This window comes from Artemia franciscana, chromosome 11 (assembly GCF_032884065.1).
Source record: "Artemia franciscana chromosome 11, ASM3288406v1, whole genome shotgun sequence".
In the NCBI taxonomy this organism is placed as follows: domain Eukaryota; kingdom Metazoa; phylum Arthropoda; class Branchiopoda; order Anostraca; family Artemiidae; genus Artemia; species Artemia franciscana.
Window position 1 is genome coordinate 24,642,947 of NC_088873.1, and position 25,960 is coordinate 24,668,906.

The following is a 25,960-nucleotide window of genomic DNA, read 5'->3' on the forward strand; positions in this document are numbered from 1 at the left end:
AAAACTTTGTTTGAATGTTTATTTTCGAGAATAATGACGTGGGGGGGGAGGGGGGTAGGGGTGCTCTCATATCACTTTGACTCTTAAAAAGGGCACTATAACTTCGAATTTAAAATCAAATGAGACCAATATGAATTTAATACGACCACTCATTCTATAAAAACCTTATTTGCCCCCAGTGCATTACTCAAAGCTCTTGCTCGAGGGCTCTGGGGGGTTGCGTCAACCCTGGATGCATTGTTATATGTTCTTTGGACTATTTTAACAAAATTGTCGTTGAACATTTTCAATCAGATGCGTTTGGTGAAAAGGAGGGGTAGTTGGGGTTGGGAGCTAGTTGACCTCCATCACTTTTGACTCTTAAAACACTTTCTATAAAAACCTTATTTGCCCCCAGGGTATAACTTACAACCCTAGCCTTGTGGTCTTTTGGAGTTGTCATTCTCAAAGACATAATTTCAAGACCTTTCAACAACGTCGAACAAAATGATGAGTGTTGGGGGGGGGTGCATTTGCCCTCCAATCACGTTAAACTATTAAAAGGGACACTAGTCCTCTCAATTTCCAATTGATTGAGCCCTTCTTGATGTTTCTACAACAACGCCTTCTATATTAACCTTATATGCCCCAAGGGTATAACTTACAACTCTTACCCTGAGGGCTGGGGGGGGGGGGGTTGTCATCCTCAAAGACATAATTTCGGGATCTTTCAACAACGTTGAAGAAAATAGCCATTTCAAAATTTTTATTCAGAAGTGTTTGGAAAATGATGGGTGTGTGAAGGGGGGGGGGGCATTTGCCCTCCTATAATTTTCAACTATTAAAAATGGCACTAACTCTCTCAATTTCCAATCGAATGAGCTCTTATTGAAGTTTCTATGACAATTCACTCTATATGAAGTGCCCTGGTCTAAAAAAAATATAAATAAGTAAATAATTGATACATTGCGCAAACATCGTTCTTTACTTAGGCAGCGCTATTGAGCTACCTATGATAGTAAGTTTGAAACCCTTTTATACCTAAGAAGTGTAGAAAGAAATTACCGTTTTGAAAGGTCCAAAAAGGGCTTAAAATTGAATTTGTGACAAAAGCAATTATTATATTCAGAAAGAGCATAAAAAATTGAGTGGTACGTCAACTTTATTCGTAGGTCAATAATATGGACTGCTCCATGCTTACCCTATGACGTTGGTACACTCTAGGATGAGAATTTGAAAGAAATTTTTCAGGAACAGTTGAATATTTAATTAGAGAGTTTAAAATTTGACGATGCATAAGATGGATGGAACAATTTTAGGAAAATAATTCGTGAAGTTGCTGATGGTGGCCTTGCACAAAAATTATGAATGATAGATCATATGAAAATAAGAGGAATATAAAGAAAGTGGAGAAACCACCACAATATAAACTAAGGAGGTGTGAGGTGGAGGCCACGGATAAAATTGCCAGGGATCTGGAAGATGCAGTTACACGACATAATAGTAAAATTTGGTTCTGACGTGTTAATAAAATGAGAGGGAGTAGTCAACCTGGACTGGTTCCAGTTAAAGATAGGAATGGGGCCAGAATTAGTGACAAGGAAAAGTTAAAGTGAGATGAACAGAACATTTTGAGAATGTGTTAAACCGGGATAAAGTTAAAGTAAAAGATATAGAGAAAAATAAAAAAAGTACACCTTGAACGCGAAGGAAGATTAATTTTGTGAGGAAGAATTAGTGACAGTACTAAAAGGAATAAAGATGATAAGGCCCCTGGTGTTCATAGTATAATAAATGGGTTTCTTAAATATGTGCTTATGAGGTTAGAAAAAAAGTTACTGAAGATTGTGAATTTGGCTTTTGAAAAGGGGAAGTACCTAGCAATTTTAGAAAACCTTAATTAAACCACAGTATAGGAAAGGTGATAAGAGTAAGTGTGGTAATTATAGAGGCATTAGCCTGGTTTCCGTAGGTAGCACATTGCTAGGTATGATGATACTCTTTAGACTTAGAGATTCTACAGACAAAGTTTTAAGAGAAGAACGATGCGGTTTTAGGAAGGGTAGAGGATGCATGGAACAAATTTCACCTTTAGGTTAATTAAATAAAAAAAAACAAGATTTTTAACTGAAAGTAAGGAGCCACATTAGAACTCAAAACGTACAGAAATTACTCCGTGCATGAAAGGGGCTGTTCCCTCCTCAACACCTGCTCTTTACGTTGAAGTTTGACTCTTTGTTTCAATTATACTTTTTAAAACAGTAAAAAGCTTTAGCGCAAAGAGCGGGGCGTTGAGGAGGGGATATCCCCTTTTATATACGGAGTAATTTCTGTTCGTTTTTAGTTTTAATGTCACTCCTTACTTTGAGTTAAAAACCGTGTTAATTCATTTAATTTCTGAACGTGTTTGAATTAATATATGTTTTGATTTTGGATCTCCGCACATGAATAATTAAAACGAAATTTGTGTATTAATTTTTTTTTGGGTAAATGGCTTTCGCTTAGTTTTTTCGGACGATTTTGAGAAAAAAGGGGTGGGGGAGGAGGCTTTTGATGTATCCATTAGTATAAAAATTCAGTTTTTTAGAGTTTCGTTTACTATTGAGCCGGGTCGCTCCTTACTACAGTTCGTTATACAAACTGTTTGGTAATTGAGAAGTGCCTGAGTAGTAAAACACCTCTGGTCCTTATTTTTATAGATTACGAGCAACCATTTAATTCAGGTGATAGAAGAGCTCTAGCGAACGTCCTATCCTTGTGTGGTGTACCGGACAAATACGCAAAAATGAATAGTGCTGTGTACGAGAAAAAGAATGCTGGGCGAGTTCAGGGTGCTAGAATAGGTTTGAAAATTAATGTTAAGAAGACTAAGTCACTAAAGCTAGGAATAATGAAGATAAAAGGTTGTGTTCAGTAACGAAAAGACTGATCAAATGGACAGATTCACTTACCCTGGTAGCATTATTAGTAAGGACGGTAGGAACAGTCAAGATGTCAAAGGTAGAAAAACCAATGTTCAGGATCTTTTTTTCACATTTGGAAAAAATTCGGAAGAATAGAAAGATAAGTCTACGAGCCAAGATTAGATTTTGGCAGCTACATTGATGTCAATGGCCAAATTGGTTCTTACTAGATGCTTCTGAAGCATGAAGCATCTAGTAAGATTTACTAGATGTTTTCCCGACATATTCCCAACGGATTGCTTTAGGTACCCGATTGACTGGCCGCATTTCAAACAGTAGACTGTACGAAAAGTGTGGTTCAATCTCGCTTTCTAGGGCTATAATGAGAGGTGAAAAGTTGAGATGGCTAAGTCACGTTCTGAGAATGAAGGATAACACATTGCCAAAGATCATTCTCTTTGCGAGAGCTAAACGAAAAGCAGGTCATCCTCGGTTGGGGTGCGAGGAAGTCGCAAGGAAAGATCTAAGGGAGATGGAAACTTCTGGGAGGATGTGAAGAGGGAGGTTTTCAATAGATTAGAATGGTGGAAAATTGTACGTTGTTGTGTTGGCCTTGGCGGCTTGGTGCTGCAATTAGTTGATAGTAGTAGTACTGTTTGAAAAAAAAATAATTTATAGTTTTTTTTTTATATTAAATTACATTCTAGGAACAAGTTTCTACATCTCGAGAATCCAAGGGGAGGGTCCCATCTCTTTCATGCATGGCTTGGTAGGTTATTTACATATTAGTGTACAATAGTTGAAAATTGCTAATCGTACAACATATCAGTATCTGGATGAACCGCTCCCCCCCCCCCAACTGTAGACCCTATGTCCCTTTACTAAATTTAGAAATCTTAACATGTACCAGAATACCTTCAGCCTCTCTCCCAAGCCTACCTTAAAAGTGGGTTTGCATGTCCACCAGTACACAATACGAATAAACTAGCACTTTAAAACCAATTTTAGCGTTAAAATTGAAGTCTTCATCTATTTTCTTAATAAAAGGATGCGCGTTTCCATGCAGGTATTTAAACGTAGAGATAGCAATTAGTAGAGATAGCTACGGGAATGCAATTGGACTTCAAAGAAAAATAATCCTTGCTTTCTCATATTTTTCGTTTAGAAATACAACCTGGCCTACTATAAATTCTACAAAAAAGGGATAATGCACCGTTAACAGATGTCGGACCAGAATAAAAATCGGACTTTGTTTTATTTATAGGTAGAATTTCATAGAAAACCAGTTTCGAAATAATTACAGATAACTGATTTGGAGCACACATAAATTAATCTATAATGAAGGGACGGGTACAGAGCGCTATGACTGAAATTAAGAGACTGTATCGGGAACTATTAGCAAACCAATTAGACTTATTATTGCGACAACAGTTCTGTCGATTCCTTCTTAAGATTAGATAAAACAAATTGTAATGTAATGCAAGAGCGATAGTAAAACCAACAGAAACTGTCCCATGCATGAGAGCGGCCACCCCCTCCTCAATTTCCCGCTCTACATTGAAGTTTTATAGGGTTTTTATTAAATCATTTCCGAGCAAGGCAAAATCAGTTAATGGGTAAATACAAATTTTTATTTACTGACTACTTTTAAAATATTGGAATCGACCATTTTATGGTTTAAAGCAGATGCGCACCAATAGCTTGTACATTCTTAAGGTATTGTGGAAAATACTTATTATTCAGTTTCCATTGCCCTTGCCTTTGAGCGTGCATCTTAAAGCAATAGGAGGAAAGTCAAACATTAGCATAAAGAGCAGCAGGTTGAAATGGGGCCAGTCCCCTGCATGTAAAAATTATTTGTTTTGCTTTAATGTCGTTCTTTAATTTCACATCCGTTTACTAGGTTGGAGCTATTTCTGCAAATATGACTATATATATATATATATATATATATATATATATATATATATATATATATATATATATATATATATATATATATATATATATATATATATATATATATATATATATATATATATATATATATATATATATATATATAAAGATTGTTATTCAATTTCTGTTCATTTTCATACTAAGCCCAGGGTTAGCCCCGCTAAGAAAATGACTGCCGCCCCCGCAATCCCCACTTATGCAAAATTTAATTTTTGCAGAACAGTATGTAGAAAAAAGAAGACTCATTTAGTGTACTTGCTATTGGGAATACAGACTGATAAAAAAAAGAAGAAAATGTCGTCTTCGCAATAAGAAGGGAAATTTCGTCCACTCACCACCCATACTACATGCTTCAACCTAAATTCAAAATTGGATATTTTACCCTAATGAAGTGAGGTCAGAGTGAATCCGCAGTATGTACATATTTATTTAATCCATCTGAACAATCTCTCATAAGAAGGTTCGAAAATTTGGACCTAAAATTATATTTTGAGATATTATATACCCCCTCCCCTCATACATTAAAATCAGTTCAAACCACAAATAGATTTTTGGCAACTGCGCAATACTCTATAGCTGTTAATTTTTTTGGATAAACGATCGTTAACGACGGTTTGTTTATATAACACTCCAGCATGGCTTCTAAGAGTGGAGAGGTGCATAAATAATTTTTTAATAGTTTTCAGAATAATAGTTCAAGACTATTTCGGCACTGTTTGTGCTAAAATTGCTCATTACGAGTCAATACGCTAGAAAATTGCAATTTCCCATGGCCTATATAATTCCCTTGTTCGGTACATAAAAAGGACAGTATATATTAAAACATTTTTTTCAAAAAACCATCTTCCCATAATATATGACTGCTGGCTCTAGATAATCACCCATGGCAAGAAAATATACATATTTGACCAACCTAGTAGTATAGGCCCTTCGGATCCAACGACACACATATCCCACCATTCCGACGACACTCATATCTGACCGTTCTGAAGACACACATAACGTTATCTCAGCTTCCTGTGATAAGAAAATTTCCTGAAAACAACGCTTGCCAGGAGTTTTCTCCTACCCTTATTACAACACATATAACTTTATCACAGCTACAAATGATAAGAATATCCACAGATACATCGCTTTGAGTGCCAAAATATTTAATATAATAGAATGGGAATTGGTCCAAACTAGATAAATTGGCCAAATTAGATAAATCCTTAGATAATTTGAGTTTGATCAAAAAACAGGTCTAATAAAAGAACTTCTGGCGGAGACTGTAACATACAAGAGGTTTGTAATCTATATATTTTTATTGTATGCTTAGTGGACGGGGACTGATTTTCATAAAGTTTTGGTTTATCAAAAGACATTGACAACCCCTTTAGTTACCGAATTGTGTGTATGTTATCTTTAGTTTTAAAATCACCCCTCCCTACTCGTCATTCTTAGGCTGTTGAATTGAATCAGTGGAATATTTTGAACCTGGACCTTCAGGGGATGGCAAACAATAATGTTGAAACTGAAATAAGAGCATTTACAGAATAGTTTGTGTTTGTGTATCATATATAATCATTAGCTTTGAAAAACACCCCTCCCTATTAGCCATTCTCAAACATTGAGTATAATTTCATGGATTAATTTGAATTTTTTTATATTTTTTTTTATTATTGATCTTTGATTGTTGATAATTGATATTGATTCATGATTATTGATTATTGTTTTTAATTATTGATTGTTGATTATTAATAATTGATTATTGATTATAGATGATTGATATTTTTGACTATTGGTTATTTATTTTTGACTATTGATTACTGTTTTGATTATTGATTACTGATTTTTTGGGACTTCTGGAATTCTTTCTTTTTTAGATGAAATGAGCTCAATAAGTTTCAATGATGTTTGGATGCTTTCGATTGTGAATATATTGGTTTAAGGAAGTCCTTGTATGGTGTAATTTTAAAGCGTGCACTTTTATTGCTCAATATGAAGATAGGTGAACTGTCATGCTATCACTGGCATGTAAATTATGATATGCATGTCTACAATAGAGACTTACTGATACGTTGTGGGACTAAGAAGGGTTTCTTTTTTAGATGGACTGAGATCAACGGGTTTTAAATATGTTGGTGCTTTCGATTGTGACTATATTGGCTTAAGAAAGTCCTCGTGTGGTATAATTTTCGAGTGTTCGGTTTTATTGCTCAACGTTGACTTTGGTTAAATGTCGTGCTATCACTGGCACTTAATTTACAACATGCATGTCTACAACATGCAGGCAGATATGCAAGAGTAAAACATCCAGAGATGATACCACTCAAAGAGAGCACAAGCCGGAAACTACTAGTTGAGGGACAAATTCATACTAGTGCTGGTGGTAACACTTTGGCCGTTGAAGTCTCAAATAATTCTAAATCCCCCAAAATCTTTTTCTAAGTATCAAAAAATAAAGGAATTATAAGCCCCCCTAAAATTGATCATCAATAATCAATCACAGTAATCAAAAATGAAAAATCGACAATAAATAATAAATAATCAGAAATCAATAATAAAAATCATCGATAATGAATAGTCAATAGCCAATATTCATTGCGTTGTTTCCAGAAAATGTTCTTATCGTCGAAAGCTGAGGTAACGTTATGTGTCGTCGAAGCGGTGGGACACGTGTGTGGGATATGTGTGGCGTCAGAACGGAGGGATATGTGTGTCATCGGATCCAATGGGCTTATACTACCACTCATCCTTCTCTAGAGAAATAAAAAATGTCATATTTGCAAATTACTTTTTATGACTATTAAAAAACTTTCATCAAGGTCAATCCTCTTTTGGGGGAGTTTAGCCCCTTTTCATTAAATTATGTAGATATTCATGCACTAGCAGCTTTTGATAAGCAGCTTTGAAATTAATAAGTTTTGTATACCTAGAATCAGCATTAATAATTGATTTTTAGTTTTTGTATGTAATGTAATCAAAACTTAAACATTTTGTATAGTTTCGTCTTTTGTATGTTGACAAGACTCATTCTGTACTTACAGGGTTTTACGACGATCTGTTTCATTTACCTCTCTCTTAAGCAGAAGAGAGGCCACCACACCCTCCGTTAGTCCCAGTTTCTTGAATTTAAGTTTAAATTTCGTACAGTCATGCATGGAGAATGTTATGAATCCCTGTAAAAGTGTACACTTTTCATATTTCTTCTGAAGAGAAGAACCTTGAACGTCGCAAAATGACTTCTGAAGATGACCGTGGTTCTTAAAAGAGGTTCTTCTTCAAAAACAGTTATAGAGATGCCTTTTTTCACATAAACCCCGTTTGTGCAGGTGACGATAGGATTGTAATCTTTTACGTTACACTTAAAGCATTTCTGCAATAAGAGCTGATCTAAGTAGTGTAAGGTATAATACTACAGACACAATACCATGTTTGGGATTAAGGATACAGACTGTATCCAAAGTGGGTCATTGACCAACTTACAGATAGGTATCAAACGCTTGCATAGTTTGCGTGATTCTTGCCTGGGCATGATGACCAAAGTAAATCCAAAAACAGTAATGTGAATAATTTTCTTTTATTTGGGTTGAATGAAACCGGTTTACATATTTATTGGTAATCTATATTAAATGAATGTAAAGCGGGATTTTTAAATATGTTACATGAAAAGGCACCGAGAACAGATTTTTAATGTCAACGAAATAAAAAAAATAAAAAGCTAAGTAATAAATGAAAAAATATCAAAAATGCCATTACGAATATGGTTTTTCTAGAACAAAAATCACGAGTATCATATGAATACCAGTTATAACACCATTGGAAATGTATGCGTGTGTTGTCATGACAGTGTGCTATTAGATTTCTTTGGATTACCGAAACACTAACAATGCTGACGGTGGATGTGTGAGATTGAGATATCCAGAGATGATACCACTTAAAGAGAATGCAAACATAAAAATAATAGTCTATGATTAGGGACTACCTCTTGCTAGTGTTTGTGGCACATTACCTGTTGATAGATCCTATCAGCAGCGTTCTGGTGTTAACATTCAAATGAAAGCAAAGAGAAAAAGGAAGACCTACTTTTGCACCAATATCATAAACTCTATCTTGTCTACGTGCCAGAACTGTTACTTCATTCAAAATAAAATGGTAATAAACAGTAAAATCGGAAGCAGAATAAAAGGGGCATTGACATACAATATAACAACGGGTATAAATATGAATTAACGGAAAACAAAGTGCATGTGAACAATAATACTACCATCCATCACATACCAACAGATATAGTCAATGAACCCAATAATACCAATGATGAGAAGTGTGATAATATTTTAGCTGAAACCTTGCTAAAACACGTGTATGACCCCGAAATTGAATAAGTTCCAATCTCAAGAGAAAACGTAATTAAGTGTATTGTGAAATGGATTGAAAGTATTCGTTTTTATTTTATGATAATATTTTACATGTCATTGTTTCAATAAAATGTTTTATGTATTACTTTGTTATGGTTCCACTGTTTTAGGGTGTGCTAGCAAATCAAACGTTTAGAATGTTCGTTAAAAAGTCGGAGATGTAAGAAAAGGAATTTTCAGAGACATAGATACTACTAGCAGACTCATGGGAGGAACATTAGAAACTGAAATAGGTTAACAGGGCTTTTACCACAGTCTGAGAGAGATGAGCTGGATTTTTTCCCAAAGTCCACACGGGCCCAGACGCGCTGGCACAAAGAGTGAGAGAGGCTAAACACATACAAACTCACAGATGCAGACATAAAAACAGACAAAGACAGACACTGGGACAATGAAACATCCGCTCAGACACACAGTCACAGAGAGTAAGAAAAACAAAACACATACAGACACGTAGATTCAAACAAACAGACAGACGCAGAAAAGGGGGCAAGCAAATACCCGCCTAGACATACAGCCAAAGAGAGTTAGAAAGACATAAACACATATAAACACGCAAATTCTGAAAAGCAAACACACAAAGACAGACACTGGGACAAGAAAGGACCGACCAGGACAGACAGGCACAGAGAGTGAGAGAACAAAAACCCATACAAACACACATAATCAGTTATACAAATGGGACAAAACAGACACTAGAAAAAGCAAACACCCGCCCAGAGACACAAACACAGAGAGTGAGAGAGAAAAAAACATACAAACACACATATTCAAACATAAAAACCGGCGAATACAGACACTGGGGCAAGCAAACATCTTCCCAGATACACAGGCAAAGAGAGTGAGAGAGGCAAAAACACATACAAATACAAAGATTTAGAAATACATACAAACAAAGACAGACACCGGGACAAGCAAACATCCATTCGGACACACATGCAGAGAGATTGAAAAAGACAAAACACATACTAATACGGATTCAGATAAACAAACAGACACAGACAGACACTGGTACAAACAAACTCCCACCCCAACACACAGACTTAGGAAGTGAGCAGAAACAAAAAACATGAAAACACACAGATTCAGAAATACTAACAGACAAAGACATACACTGGGACAAGGAAATACCCGCCCAGACGCACAGGCAGAGAGAGTGAGAGAGACAAAGACACATACAAACACATAGATTTAGATGTAAAAACAGACAAAAACAGGCAATAGGAAAAGAAAACACACGCCCAGACACAGGACATAGAGAGTGAGAGAGACGAAAATACATACAAACACACAGCTTCAGACATATATACAGACAAAGACAGACATTGGGAGAAGTAAACACTCACCCAAACACGCAGGCAAACAGAGTGAGAGAGACGAAAACCCATACAAACACACAGACTTAGAAATACAAACAGAAAAAGACAAAAGTGAGAGAGACAGAAACACAAAAAAACACACACATTCAGACATACAAACAGACAAAGACAGACACTGGGACATAACAATCACCTCCTCCCCATCCATCCAGACTGGCAGAGAGAGTGAGAGAGACAAAAATACATACAAACACACAGATTCAGACATACAAACAGACAACAAACAGCCAAGTTAGGAAGTAACTTCAGTAAGCGTGGTGCACCACGCTAAGTGAATCTGAATGAACCTTACTTGAATGAAAATATTTTAAAAAAATGGATTGTAGGTTGGCTGAAGGTACCCAAGTGCAGGTGAAACTGACTTTCTGTTTGCTTGTCTCTCTCTCTGTGCATGTGCGTCTGAACAGGTATTTGCTTGTATCAGTGGCTGTCTTTGTCTGTTTATATGTCTGAAGCTGAATGTTTGTATGTGATTTTGTCTCTCTCACTCTCTGTGCTTGTGTATCTGGGTGGGCGTTTTCTTGTCCCAGAGTCTTTCTTTGTCAATTTGAATGTCTTAATCTATTTGATTGTATGTGTTCTTGTCTCTCTCACTCTCTGTGTCTATGTCTCTGGGTGGGGGTTTGCTTGTCCCAGTGGCTGTCTTTGTCTGTCTGTATGTCTGAATCTGTGTGTTAATATCTGCTTTTGTCTCCCTCACTCTCTGTGGCTGTGTTTGGGCGGGTGTTTGCTTGTCCCAGTGTCTGTCTTTGTCTCTTTGTATGTCTGAATCTGTGTGTTTGTATGGGTTTTTGTATCTCTCACTCTGTGTACCTGTGTGTTTGGGCGGGTGTTTGCTTGTCCCAGTGTCTGTCTTTGTCTGTTTGTATGTCTGAATCTGTGTGTTTGTATGTGTTTTTGTATCTCTCACTCTCTGTGGCTGTGTTTGGGTGGGTGTTTGCTTGTCCCAGTGTCTGTCTTTGTCTCTTTGTATGTCTGAATCTGTGTGTTTGTATGTGTTTTTGTTTCTCTCACTCTCTGTGCATGTGTGCCTGGGCGGGTGTTTGCTTGTCCCAATGTCTGTCTTTGTCTGTTTGTATGTCTGAATCTGTGTTTTTGTCTCTCTCACTCTCTGCGGCTGTGTGTTTGGGCGGGTGTTTGCTTGTCCCAGTGTCTGTCTTTGTCTGTTTGTATGTCTGAATCTGTGTGTTTGTATGTGTTTTTCTCGCTCTCGCCCTCTGTGTCTGTGTGCCTGGGTGGATGTTTCCTTGTCCCAAAGAAATTCATGTGTAACATTTTTGAAATACAAAATGCAAATGGTATACATGTGATACTCATGATTTTTTGTTCCAGAAAAACCATATTTGTAATGACATTAAAAAAAACATTTTTATCAATGATATCAAAATTCTATTCTCGGCGCCATTTAATATAATATATCTAAAATGTCCGCTTTATATTTACTAATGTAGATTTCCTATAAAAATGTAAACCGGTTTCTTTCAACCCAAATAAAAAAATACATAATTGTCATTGGATTTACCTTGGTAATCATGCCCAGATAAGAATTATGCAAATTATATAAGCGTTTAATACCTGTATGTAATAGGTTAATGACCCAAATTGGATATAGTCTGTAGCTTTAGTGTCCAAATATGGTGTTCTGTCTGTAGTATTGTCCTTTATACTACTAATCTATCACCCCAGAGCACCCGTATTTCAGGCTTAGTCCAAAAATACTGCTTAGAGTAAAGGATATAAAAAATTATATTTTACCCCCTTCCCCACTACCCAACTCATTTTTCAAAATTTATCTGAAGGCAAGCTGAAAATTATAAAATTGGGCCCGAAAACGTACTTTTTGAGACTTCAGGATTATAGATCATGAATAATATTTGGTCCCCCTCTGTAAAAGTCGATGCATCAATATGAATCATAGAAAATAATATTATAAAACCTAAGATTAACCAAATCAGTTAAATGAGGCCTATCAATAATTATCCATATTGATCGTTTATTTATTATGGACTCGGTGTTTCTTAAAAAATGAAAGCCCCACCATACGAGATTGTGGCCTCTGAAACTAAAAAGTTCAATGATTAGTTTTTCAATAATTTTAAATCGAATGGCTATCTCAAAATTTCACTCGATAATACCTTGACCCACATTGAGCCAGAATTGTTGCTTTATGCCGAAAAATGACAGAAAATGCTACTTCGCTTTGGCAAAGTCACTTTTGCTGCTTAAAATGGACACTAGAACTTGTAATTTCCATTCTAAAAATCCCTATTCACGAGAAGAACAAGATAAAATTAGCACGCATCCAAGCACATCCTTCTCAGGAAAAGCACAAAATTTCGCATTTTGTAGATAGGGACCTGAAAATGTCATTTTCAGGAAAAATCTTTTAATACAAAATTCTGAAAAACAAGTGCTTTATAGATAACTAAGCCTTCTTCGGCTTTTTTTGAATTTATATTCGTGTTGTAAAATTAATGAATTTCATATCCGGTAAAAGACTATTGAGAGCCTTATGAATTTTTTGTTCATGTCCTGCAGGCCACTTAAGGATTTTTCTGTTTCTAATCCTCTTTTGTTGCTTTGATTTTGTGTTTTCAGTTAAGCACTAGTTTTTATTAATTTGACAAATTTCCATACAAAATTCTATAACAATATGAAAAAAATTGAACTAGCAGACCACTGCGAGCAGCAAAATACTTGCATCAAAAACACAATCGCCCTTTCTAAAGCGTGGTTTCCAAGAAGAATTAATTTCTGGACCTATACAATCGTTTTAAAATAACTTGCAATCGTTTTAAAATAACTTGTTGTACTTGTAAGCATAGCATGGCTCAGCAAATCAGAAGTATTTCTAAATATAGAGAATTTGAAAGAAAAGATTCCGTCATTTTACTCCTTTTGGAAAAGCAGGAATCGGAAATGACAGATCATGTTGGAAAAAAACTATACCAAGCAGCTCAACTAGAAAATACTTACTCTTCTACGAAAATCCTGTGGTATCCCCTCTTGTAAGCGGGCCACCATTCGCATTGCATCGTGCCATTGAGTATATCCTGTATCATTCCTTGGTGGATCAATACTAAATCTTAATCTTGTATCTTGACCTTAAAATAAAAAAAAAACAAAGAAAATACAACTTGTAACGTAATACATCATAACTAGTACTGGCAATTCAGATTAACCAACAGATTGCACGGTATAAATTTTCCTGATTGAAGGATAAGTATGATATATTATTAGTATAAAATAAACTCGCACTTATAACGTCAACTCATAGCAGCACCAAGCCAATCTGCTACTAACAATCTGCGCAAGCTCCTCCTCCACCTGAATATATTTAGAGATTCATTTCATCCTATAAAGTTCCTACTTCATTTAGATTATCCCTGGGACCTCTTTCTACTCCATTCGAGAGTATTCTGCTTTTCCTTTGGCCATAGTCGGATCACTATCTAGCTATCCCAACATTTCTTTCATTATAACTCATAAAAATGGGACTGAATCTATTTTCCGTACAGCTTTTTGCTTGGAATTTGATCATTCAAACTTGTACCTTAAACTATATTTAGACGCTGTCACTGGAAAGAATTTAGCCTGATCTCTATCCAATATAATTATATATATATATATATATATATATATATATATATATATATATATATATATATATATATATATATATATATATATATATATATATATATATATGTACATATATATATATATATATATATATATATATATATATATATATATATATATATATATATATATATATATATGTATATATATATATATATACATATATATATATATATATATATATATATATATATATATATATATATATATATATATATATATACATATATATATATATATATATATATATATATATATATATATATATATATATATATATATATATATATATATATATATATATATATATATATATATATATATATATATATATATATATGCATATATATATATATATATATATATATATATATATATATATATATATATATATATATATATATTATGAAAAGAGAAATCACCAATGCAACAGCACAAACACATAAAAAAAAGAAAAAAAAAGAGACAGAAGGAGAAAAGGAAGGCTGTTTTCCTAAATTAGTGATTAATATAGACCAGCACTTAAATGAAGCCTTAACCCTACTCATCCATACAATCACATAGGTCAAACAGCATAACCATACACAATCAACCATAAAGAATAATCCATGGACAGGCAGTCATGTCGTCAATAAGTATAAGTCGTCATTTACCAAACAATAGAAACAATAAAGACAACTTAAACAACAAATTTTGCTATTAAGATACTATTATATTTTATCAGCCTGAATATCATGTTGCTACCATGTAATTCTATTGTATATAAAATTAATAATTAAAATTCATAATTATGAATTTAATGGTAAGAAAAGATAAAAACTATTTCCGAAGGACTGACACGGCTCAATAGTAACCGAAACTGCAAAAACCCGGATTTTCATATCAATAGATATATAAAAAGAATTGGCTTGTTATGCTTATTCTAAATATATAAAATTCATTAAGTTTAATCTTACTCATCAAAAGTTATGCGCCTGAGAAACTTTTTTCCGATTTTCAAAAAAGGGGGAAACACCCCCTAAAAGTCAAGAAATCTTAATGAAAATCTATATCAGATTCAGAGTATCGGAGAGTCTTATTGTAGATGTTTCAAGCTCCCATCTGCAAAAATGTAGAATTTTGAATTTTTTGCCAGAAGAAAGTTGACGGATGCGTGTTTATTTATTTTTATTTTTTTGTTCGTTTTCGCCAGGGGTGATCGCATCAAGCCAATAGGCATAGGATCAAAATTATTGGTTAGCCATTTTGTTCAGCATAGCTAGAAGGTCCTATTGCTATACCTTTGGAGATAATATGACCCCACACCCCCTAGAGAAACGTCTTTAAGTTATAAAATTTACCCATTGTTTTTGTATAGTATTTGTTATTGAGAAGTATGCACACATTTCAGAATTGATCCTCCACGGAGAGAATTTTCCATGGGGAAGAAAGTTTCTGGGGGGTGAACTTTACATGAGAAATTATACACAGGGGGAATCTGCCAGAATTCTTATACAAATTTATTTTGATTAGTCTTCCTTTCCCTTTGTCGACTCAGTTTTACAAGTAGAGATATTAAGAGGAATTGCCTAGGGGAATTAAGGGGAATACAGGATATTCTCCAGAGAAAATTATCTGCGGGTCCAACATTCTGCAAGAGGACGGGGAAACTTTTCCATGGAGGAGGGGATTTCTGGAATGAACTTGGACACAATCTTTTCAAACGAAAGTTTTTTCTAAGTGAAAGTGCACTAAGAAAAATTTTTCACCTGGAACCGTCCGTAAGAAAGTTTTCGCAAGGAATTTTCAGATAGAATAGAATTGTCTGAGAAGATTTTTCCTGGCGAAGGACGGGGATTTTATGTGGGAATAACTTTCCATGGAAGTATTGTCTGTAGAGAGAAGGAATCCATGGACGGGTAGCTGGATTTGCCGGCATTATTTAAAAACGATCAGAAATTTACAACTGAAAAAATTTTTTTTTTTTCAACTGAAAATCAGGAGCACCATCAAAACTTAAAATGAACACACATTAATAATTATATTAGAGGGGCTGTCCCTGCTCCTTACGCTAAAGTATGACTTCTTGCACCGATTCTTTAAGAATGACTTCTGCAACACAACGGCCGTTTAATAAGAATAATAAGCTTTTTTTTAAAGTTCAGAAAAACTCAAGCGTAAAGAGCGAGGTATTGAGAAGGGGGCGTCCCTCCTCACATAATTAATAACAATAAACTGTTTGTTTTGAGTTTTGATGTTGCTCCTTACTTTCGGTTGAAAAAAAGTTTTTTTATCTAATAATTTGGACAGATCTACACCTGAACGAGGTCTTGACCTTACGTACAAATCCAAATATATAGGACAAACAACAATTAACCAAACCGAAAGATTCATAGACATGAAAAATTGTAACTAGTAAATTTGAGGCATCATAAACTCATCAACGAAAAAACACTAAAAAGTAAATAAATCATGCTTGCGGCAGCAACTGAAACCTAGTATAGGACGAGCTACAGCCTATAGTAGCCATGAATTAGAGAAACAAATTTAATTATTCTAAAGGGTTCATAATCACTCATTGCTCATCAGAGAAAGATTATAAACATTTTATTCCCGGAAAACAATCGGTTTACTTACTCGCTTCTGGAGCCTTTTTTATCAGTGTATATATATATATATATATATATATATATATATATATATATATATATATATATATATATATATATATATATATATATATATATATATATATATATATATATATTTATATATATATATATATATATATATATATATACATATATATATATATATATATATATATATATATATATATATATATATATATATTATATATATATATATATATATATATATATATATATATATATATATATATATATATATATATATACATATATATATATATATATATATATATATATATATATATATATATATATCATGATTACTTCTTATTTAAACATTTCATTCATTTTTCTTTTACTAAGTTTTTGTTCTGTAAAGCAGAATTTTTTAAGACTAGGCTATCAGATATATATATATATATATATATATATATATATATATATATATATATATATATATATATATATATATATATATATATATATATATATATATATATATATATATATATATATATATATATATATATATATATATAATATATATTATATATATAAATATTATATATATATGCATATATAAATATATATATATATATATATATATATATATATATATATATATATATATATATATATATATATATATATATATATATATATATATATATATATATATATATATATATATATACTAGCTGTTGGGGTGGCGCTTCGCGCCACCCACCTAGTTGGTGGGGGCGCTTCGCCCCCCCCCAAGCCCCCCCGCGCGCGTAAGTCGTTACGCGCCATAATAGTTACGCGCCATTGTAGTTGTGTCCCTATGTCCCACCTGTGAATATATATATATATATATATATATATATATATATATATATATATATATATATATATATATATATATATATATATATATATATATATATATATATATATATATATATATATATATATATATATATATATATATATATATATATATATATATATATATATATATATATATATATGGTTTTAACTACGTAAAACTTGCGAATATACAACATTCTTTGCTGTCCCATTGTCTTTGCATATAAATAGATTGTCAGGTTTACCGACTCTTGAACATGCAACATATAATGGTCCATGGGAAAACAATCTGTATTCAGATCTATACCTCATGATTCTAATGATTGCCCTTGAGCTTTGTTGATGGTGATTGCTAATCGACCATTCCCTGTCCCGGTGTCCCGGTCGTCATTTATATCCCCCTGTTTCCCCCGGTGTCCCCGTTGTAGTTGTGTCCCTGTGTCCCGGTCGTCATTTATATTCCCTGTGTCCCGGTCGTCATTTGTATCCCGGTGTCCCGGTCTGTATATACATTCGTTTTTTAGTTTTTTTCCTTTTTTTTTTCTTTTTTAGTTTATTTAGATTTTTAGATTTTGTAGTTTTTTTATTAGTTTTTAGTTTTTTTTTCTTTTTAGTTTTTTTGTAGTTTTTACCTTCTTTTTAGTTTTGTTACTTTTTTTTTTTACTTATGTCCTGGTCGTCATTTATACTCCCTGTGTCCCGGTGCTTTGTTGATTGCTAATCGAACATTCCTTTTGTCCTGGTCGCTTTCTCTTTGAGTGTCGTCATTTATTTTTTTCTTTTTTAGTTCTTTTAGTTTTTACCTTTTTTAGTTTTTTTAGTTTTTTAGATGAAAATTTTTTTTAGTTTTTTCCTTTTTTTCTTTTTAGTTTTTTATTGGTTTTTACCTTTATTTTAGCTTATTTTTCAGTTTTTTCCTTTTTTTTATTTTTTTTTTATTTTTTATTTTTTTTAGTTTTTTACCTTTTTTTAGTTTTTTTAGTTTTTTTAGTTTTTTAGCTTTTTTACTTTTTTTATTAGTTTTTAGTTTTTTTTGTAGTTTTTGCCTTTTTTTAGTTTTTTCAGTTTTTTTTTTAGTTTTTTATTGGTTTTTACCTTTATTTTAGCTTATTTTTCAGTTTTTTCCTTTTTTTTAGTTTTTTTTTAGTTTTTAGTTTTTTTAGTTTTTTACCTTTTTTTAGTTTTTTTAGTTTTTTTAGTTTTTTAGCTTTTTTATTTTTTTTATTAGTTTTTAGTTTTTTTTGTAGTTTTTGCCTTTTTTTAGTTTTTTTAGTTTTTTAGCTTTTTTATTAGTTTTTAGTTTTTTTGTAGTTTTTTCCTTTTTTTAGTTTTTTTAGTTTTTTAGCTTTTTTATTTTTTTTATTAGTTTTTAGTTTTTTTTGTAGTTAGTTTTTTTAGTTTTTTACCTTTTTTTAGTTTTTTTAGTTTTTTTAGTTTTTTAGCTTTTTTATTTTTTTTATTAGTTTTTAGTTTTTTTTGTAGTTTTTGCCTTTTTTTAGTTTTTTTAGTTTTTTAGCTTTTTTATTAGTTTTTAGTTTTTTTTTGTAGTTTTTGCCTTTTTTTAGTTTTTTTAGTTTTTTAGCTTTTTTATTTTTTTATTAGTTTTTAGTTTTTTTTGTAGTTTTTGCCTTTTTTTAGTTTTTTCAGTTTTGACGTCACCTGATCCAGTTTTTTCAGGTGACGTCACCTGATCCACGATCCACAGATCCACAGACAACTTATTTTTATATATATAGATATATATATATATATATATATATATATATATATATATATATATATATATATATATATATATATATATATATATATATATATATATATATATATATATATATATATATATATATATATATATATATATAATTCCACATCGGAAAAATATATCTGATAGCCTAGTCTTAAAAAATTCTGCTTTACAGAACAAAAACTTAGTAAAAAAAAATGAATGAAATGTTTAAATAAGAAGTAATCATGATAACATTGAACTAACCTACAGTAATACAGCTAGTTAAAAACTTGTTCTCGTGTTCTGATGCAGTCCATATCCTCTCTTCTTTTCCCGCTAACAAAAACGACTAATTAGCTCCTGGCATATCTAACGCAGCCAACAGAAACAACTTATTTAATTAGGACTATAAGATCAGAGGCTCTAGAAATCTGAGACCATAGATGACTAATAGTAGATGTGGAAGAATCAGTGGGAGGGATATAAATTAGAAAAATGATAGAAAACAATAATAATAATTGGGAAAGATAAAGATAATATAATTTCGGATAAAAAATTTCGGGAAAGATAGAGATAAAAGCAACTTTAAAACTTACGATTCTTACTTTTTTCACGTTTGTCACAAGAAAAAATGATTTTATTGCTTAGTTATAGTCATAAGAAAAGAGTCGTAGGGAAGCTCGGTAGATGTGCTCATACAGTAGTCTTTTTTTTCAAGATAGATGTACAGTCGTATGATTGAGCGGTTAAATTTCATACTAGCTTTGTCCTGTGAAGAGAGATGACTAAATTTCCTTAGGACATTTTCTTGAATTTCCCCTATTTCATTTTAGTGATAGTGTACAGTAGTGAAGGCTAAGGAATTCTTGTTAAAATATGGTAGAATCAATACCATCTAAATCAAGTTGTAGTTATGTTCCCAACTGAAAAGATTAAAAACTAAATATCGACGGTAAGAAATCACAAGTTATGTTGTCCCTCAAAAGATAGTCTAGAATTCCATACCTAAAGATTCCAAGTTCCGAAAGAGAGTTATATCATTCTATTCAGCTAAATTTACTTTGCAAATAGGTCAGATAAAAATGAATATTCAGACATACAGAATACCAGAACTTAAACCCTAACTCATGCATTATATTCTATGGGCTATTGAACTGAAACTTATACTTGTTCCAAAAACCAAAAACGCTGTGCAGTGCGATTTTAAATTTGACGACATCAGTTGAACATGCATGATTTTTGTTGAATCGACCATGGAACATAAAAATTGCCGGAACAAGAAAATATAGGTGATAAACGACTATTATAAGTATTACGAAGCATTGAATCTAGTAAAATTTATATTGGAAATAAAATGATCAGCCTTATTCAAAATTGAAATTTGTAGCTTCAAATGTTTCGAAAAGGTCATCCCCATGAAATAGCACACATGGCATAGCATATGGTACAGCATTTCACCGGGTGCACTATCGAAGATCAGTAAAAAGCAATCAGTTTCTAAATGCAAAGTACATATTGCCTTCTTACTGCATAGTACATATTATTCAAACATCTCTGTTATAACCATTCTATAATGCCATGATTTTTCTAAACGCTGAGATATAGGGAACTATTTCCCAAATGAAAATGCTGTTAAGTAAACTTACATTAAAAAAACTAGTTTTTTTTTTAACTGAAAGTAAGGAGCGACATTAAAACTTAAAACGAACAGAATTTACTCCGTATATGAAATGAGTTGTCCCTTCCGCAATTCCTCGCTCTTTACGCTACAGTTTGACTCTTTGCCACAATTCTGCTTTTTAAAACAATTAAAAGCTTTAGCGTAAAGAGCGAGGGATTGTGGAAGGGACAAACCATTTCATATACGGAGTAAATTCTGTTCGTTTTAAGTTTTAATGTCGCTCCTTACTTTCAGTTAAAAAAACTAGTTTTTTTATATAATTTCTGAACGTTTTTGAATTAATGCATATTTGATTTTGGCTCTCCACACATAAATTATTAAAATGAAACTTGCATATTAATTCCTTTTTGGCTAAATGGCTTTCTCTTATGGATTTTGAGAAATAAGGGGTGCGGAAAGCCTAGTTGCCCTGCAATTTTTCGGTTACATAAAAAGGCAACTATAAATTTTATTTTTTAACGAATGTTTTTATTAGTAAAAAATATCCGTAACTTAAGAATTAGCTTACGTAACGAACTTTTATATTCTTAAATTTTTATTATGTATATGAGGGGGTTTGTCCCCTCGTTAATACCTCGCTCTTTACACTAAATCTTAAGTTTTGTCCCAATTCTTTAAGAATGACCACTGAATCCGAATGGCCGTAGAATAAATAGTTGAAATTACTAAAAATACTATAGCATAAAGAGCGAGGTATTTATCTCCTCCTAAATACCTCGCTCTTTATGCTAAAGTATTTTTAGAACCCCTCATATGCGTAATAATCTCTGTTTGTTTTAAGTTTCAATGCTACTCCTTACTTTCAATTGAAAAAACTTTTCCATGTTTATTTTTTCATTGTTTTTTTTATAGTAATTTTAGAAAATCCTGCGCCCTTTTCATTGAATTTCTGTTCCCCCATGACATATTTCTCCAAGGAAAGATCCTCCCACAAAGCTCCTTCCCCTCAACCCCACCCCCAAAACTAAAAAAAAAATCTCCTGAAAACGCTGTACACTTCCCAATAACCATTATTATATGTAAACACTGGCCGAAGTTTGTAACTTGCAGCCCCTCCTCCAGGGACTGTGGGGGAGTAAGTCATTCCCAAAGACATAGTTATTATGGTTTTTGACTATGCGGAACAAAATGGCTATCTCAAAATTTGATTCGTTGACATTGGAGAAAAAATGAGCGTGGGAGGGGCCCTAGGTGCCCTCCAATTTTTTTGGTCACTTAAAAAGGGCACTAGAACTTTTCATTTCCGTTAGAATGAGCCCTCTTGCGACATTCTAGGACCACTTGATCGATACGATGAACCCTGGGAAAAAAACAAAAAAAAAACAAACAAATAAACACGTACCCGTGATTTGTCTTCTGGCAAAAAATACGAAATTCCACATTTTTATAGATAGGAGCTTGAAACTTCTACAATAGGGTTCTCTGGTACGCTGAATCTGATGGTGTGATTTTCGTTACGATTCTATGACCTTTAGGGGTTGTTTCCCCCTATTTTTTAAAATGAGGCAAATTTTCTCAGGCTCGTAACTTTTAACGCGTAAGACTAAACTTGATTAAACTTATATATATTCAAGAGCAGCATTAAAATGCGATTCTTTTGATGTAGCTATTGATATCACAACCCCATTTTTTAGAGTTTGGTTGCTATTGAGCCGGGTCGCTCCTTACTACAGTTCGTTACCACGAACTGTTTGATAAAGCAAGTGGACCCGACAGCAGAATTAGCAGAATATAAATAGAGGTGTTGACGACAATGCAAAATTATCAGACCTCCCCTCCATCAAAGGGAGGATTTATCCCCTTTTTTCCTAAAAACACCCTTTTGCCCGACAAAAAACTGCAAACATGGATCTGCCAAGCACGCAAATATTTTTCATCGCTTTATTCAGACTACCGGATATCTATATTTTTGGCTGGGACCATTATGCTCGTGGCGTAAGAAAACTTTTCTTTTAACAAACATGGTTGCAGGTAGGGGCTCATCCTTACTGCGTTTCTTTGATTCTAAGCATGAGTAACCATAAAGAAATTTCAATGTTCCTTGCTTTCAAAATTCGTAGAGACCTAAGTTGAAATTCCGGAGAGGTAATGCATCTTTTATATTTACTAAATTACCGTTCAAGCACCTTGTTTTATCTTTACCTGTATTTGTTACAATATTTTGTTTTATTGTTGGTTTAGAGTCTTCTTCTTTCTTTTTCTTGATTGATCTTGGAAGCAGGAGGCCTGTAACCTGAAAGGACATATAGAGATCCAATTTCAATCCTTTGGCGAAGCAAAAAAGGCGGAGGGTAACAACTCTCATAGAAAACAAACTGAAACAAGCTTCACCAATCATCTTTTGGTTCCAATCTAATTTCAAGGAAGAAAAAAGTGAGCTCCGTTTTTTGAATAAAAAACATTTCGAAAAAAATCAAAAATACTCAAGGAAAGCTAGTAGCCTATGATAAAATCTAAGCAAAATTAATATTCTTCAACTCATCTCCTCTTCGAACAAAAACAATTCGAAATTAATGATAGTTCTTAAACTTTCTCACCTTTGGCAAAATTAGATATGTTCACCTTAATGCTACTCAAAAACCCACTCATTTAAACCTATCTTTGTCAATTCATAAGTTAAACTGGAATTCAAAGGCTAAAACATCCGCGAAAATACGTATCGCCTACACAGCGCACAAGTTTTCATAGATCGATTCCCGGGAACAAGGGAATTGTATTATGAAATTATATCCCTTCATTAGATACTAACTTAGATGGGGCTCTGATCAGTTTTTGCTAACTCGAGATTGCTGAAACTGAGGGAGGGGCATAACATTATAGCAGTTATGAAGGGAAAGGGTTTATCAGCTTGAAGTGTTGACTTGTAAGAGTCAAACATCAACGGAGCAAAACTTCATCAAATTGCGGAAAATAGTTGGATGAGTTTCAAACAAAGAGCACATAAATAAATAGGTGGTTATACAACTTAAACATTTGAAATATAACCTCATTCAGCTATAGCCCTTTAACTCAACCTAATATCAATTCAGCTCTATCGGACTCATACTCCGTTTCACTTAATTCTGCTCAATTCTCCTGGATTTAATCCAACCATTGACGCCGATTCACATAAATATAGTAGGGGCAAAGATTCTGTTTTAATTTTTTAACTAAGAAATAAAAATTGAATACCACTGACTAACCAGAACTAAAACAGTGGGTAGTGGCAACTTTGTTGCTTGTAAAAATCATTAAATCGGTCTACCGAAATTGTAGAGATCTAAAGGGGGGATATTTATCAAAACCTAGGGGAGATTACCCCCCCTTCCCTCCAAATTGGTGATACTGAGTTCAAATTTCTAATGTCCATCCTCTGTCCATTCAACCATTGGTGGCTCCAGCCTTATTTAACCCATTTTGAGGTAAAAGTTAATTTTTTTTTCTCTTTTTGTGGATTTCTTTGCTTATCCCTCCTCGATATCATGCTGTGACATTTAGAGAAATGTATTTATGCTAAGTTTTTTATTAGTGATTGATACTAAGAAATAATAACATTTCTTCAACTCAACGTCATTCAATTCATTGTATTGCCAGCCAATTTCCACATAACTTTGCTCATCATATAGCAGTGTTTCTGAAATTTTATTGACCGCTGTCATGTACAAGATTTAAGATTTTTTGCAACCCATAGTATCAAACAGCTTTTTAAAACAGACATTTATTTTTATTAAAATCAGCCATTTATTTGTTTAAACAAAAATTTCAAAATAATTATGTCAGGAAAATATAAGTAATAAAGCAATCAGCAATTATCAAACAGTTCGTGGTAACGAACTGTAGTAAGGAGCGACCCAGCTCAATAGTAAACGAAACTCTAAATAACGGAATTTTGATGCTAAGAGATACATCAAAAGAATTGAATTTTGATGCCGATTTTAAATATATAAGTTTCATCAAATTTAGTCTTTGTCATCAAAATTTACGAGCCTGAGAAAATTTGCCTTATTTTGGAAAATAGGGGGAAACACCCCCTAAAAGCCATAGAATCTTAACGAAAATAACACAATCGCATTCGGCGTATCAGAGAACCCATTAGAAAAATTCCAAGCTCCTATCCACAAAAATGTGGAATTTCGTATTTTTTGCCAGAAGACAAATCACGGGTGCGTGTTTTTTGTTTGTTTGTTTGTTTGTTGTTGTTTTTTCCCCAGGGGTCATCGTATCGACCAAGTGGTCCTAGAATGTCACAAGACGGTTCATCCTAACGGAAATGAAAAGTTCTAGTGCCCTTTTTAAGTGACCAAGAAAACTGGAGGGCACCTAGGCCCCCTCCCACGCTCATTTTTTTCCCAAAGTCAATGCATCAAAATTTTGAGATAGCCATTTTTTTCCACCTAGTCAAAAACCATAATAACTATGTCTTTGGGAATTACTTACTCCCCCACAATCCCTGGGGATTGTGCAAGTTACAAACTTTGACCAGTGTTTACATACAGCAATGGTTATTTGGAAGTGTACAGACGTTTTCAGGGGGATTTTTTTGGTATGGCGGTGGGGTTGAGGGGAGGGGGCTATGTGGGAGGATATTTTCTTGGAGGAAAATGTCATGGGGAAGAAAAATTCAATGAAAAGGGCGCAGGATTTTCTAGCATTACTATAAAAAAAAACAATGAAAAAATAAACATTAAAACGTTTTTTCACTTGAAAGTAAGGAGTAGCATTGAAGCTTAAAACGAACGGAGATTATTACGCATATGAGAGGTTCTAAAAATGCTTTAGAATAAAGAGTGAGGTATTTAGGAGGAGATAAATACCTCGCTCTTTATGCTA

The 25,960-nt window shown here is 33.0% G+C and overlaps 1 protein-coding gene across 1 annotated transcript in view; it reads right to left on the minus strand.

Moving 5' to 3' along the window:
* LOC136032578 (TBC1 domain family member 30-like) overlaps positions 1-25,960 on the minus strand; it is a 223,975-nt gene that overhangs the window by 194,671 nt on the left and 3,344 nt on the right. The window contains exon 2 of the mRNA XM_065712848.1: positions 13,597-13,724. Coding sequence (XP_065568920.1) covers positions 13,597-13,724 — 128 coding nt within the window. The remainder of the gene's footprint in view (positions 1-13,596; positions 13,725-25,960) is intronic.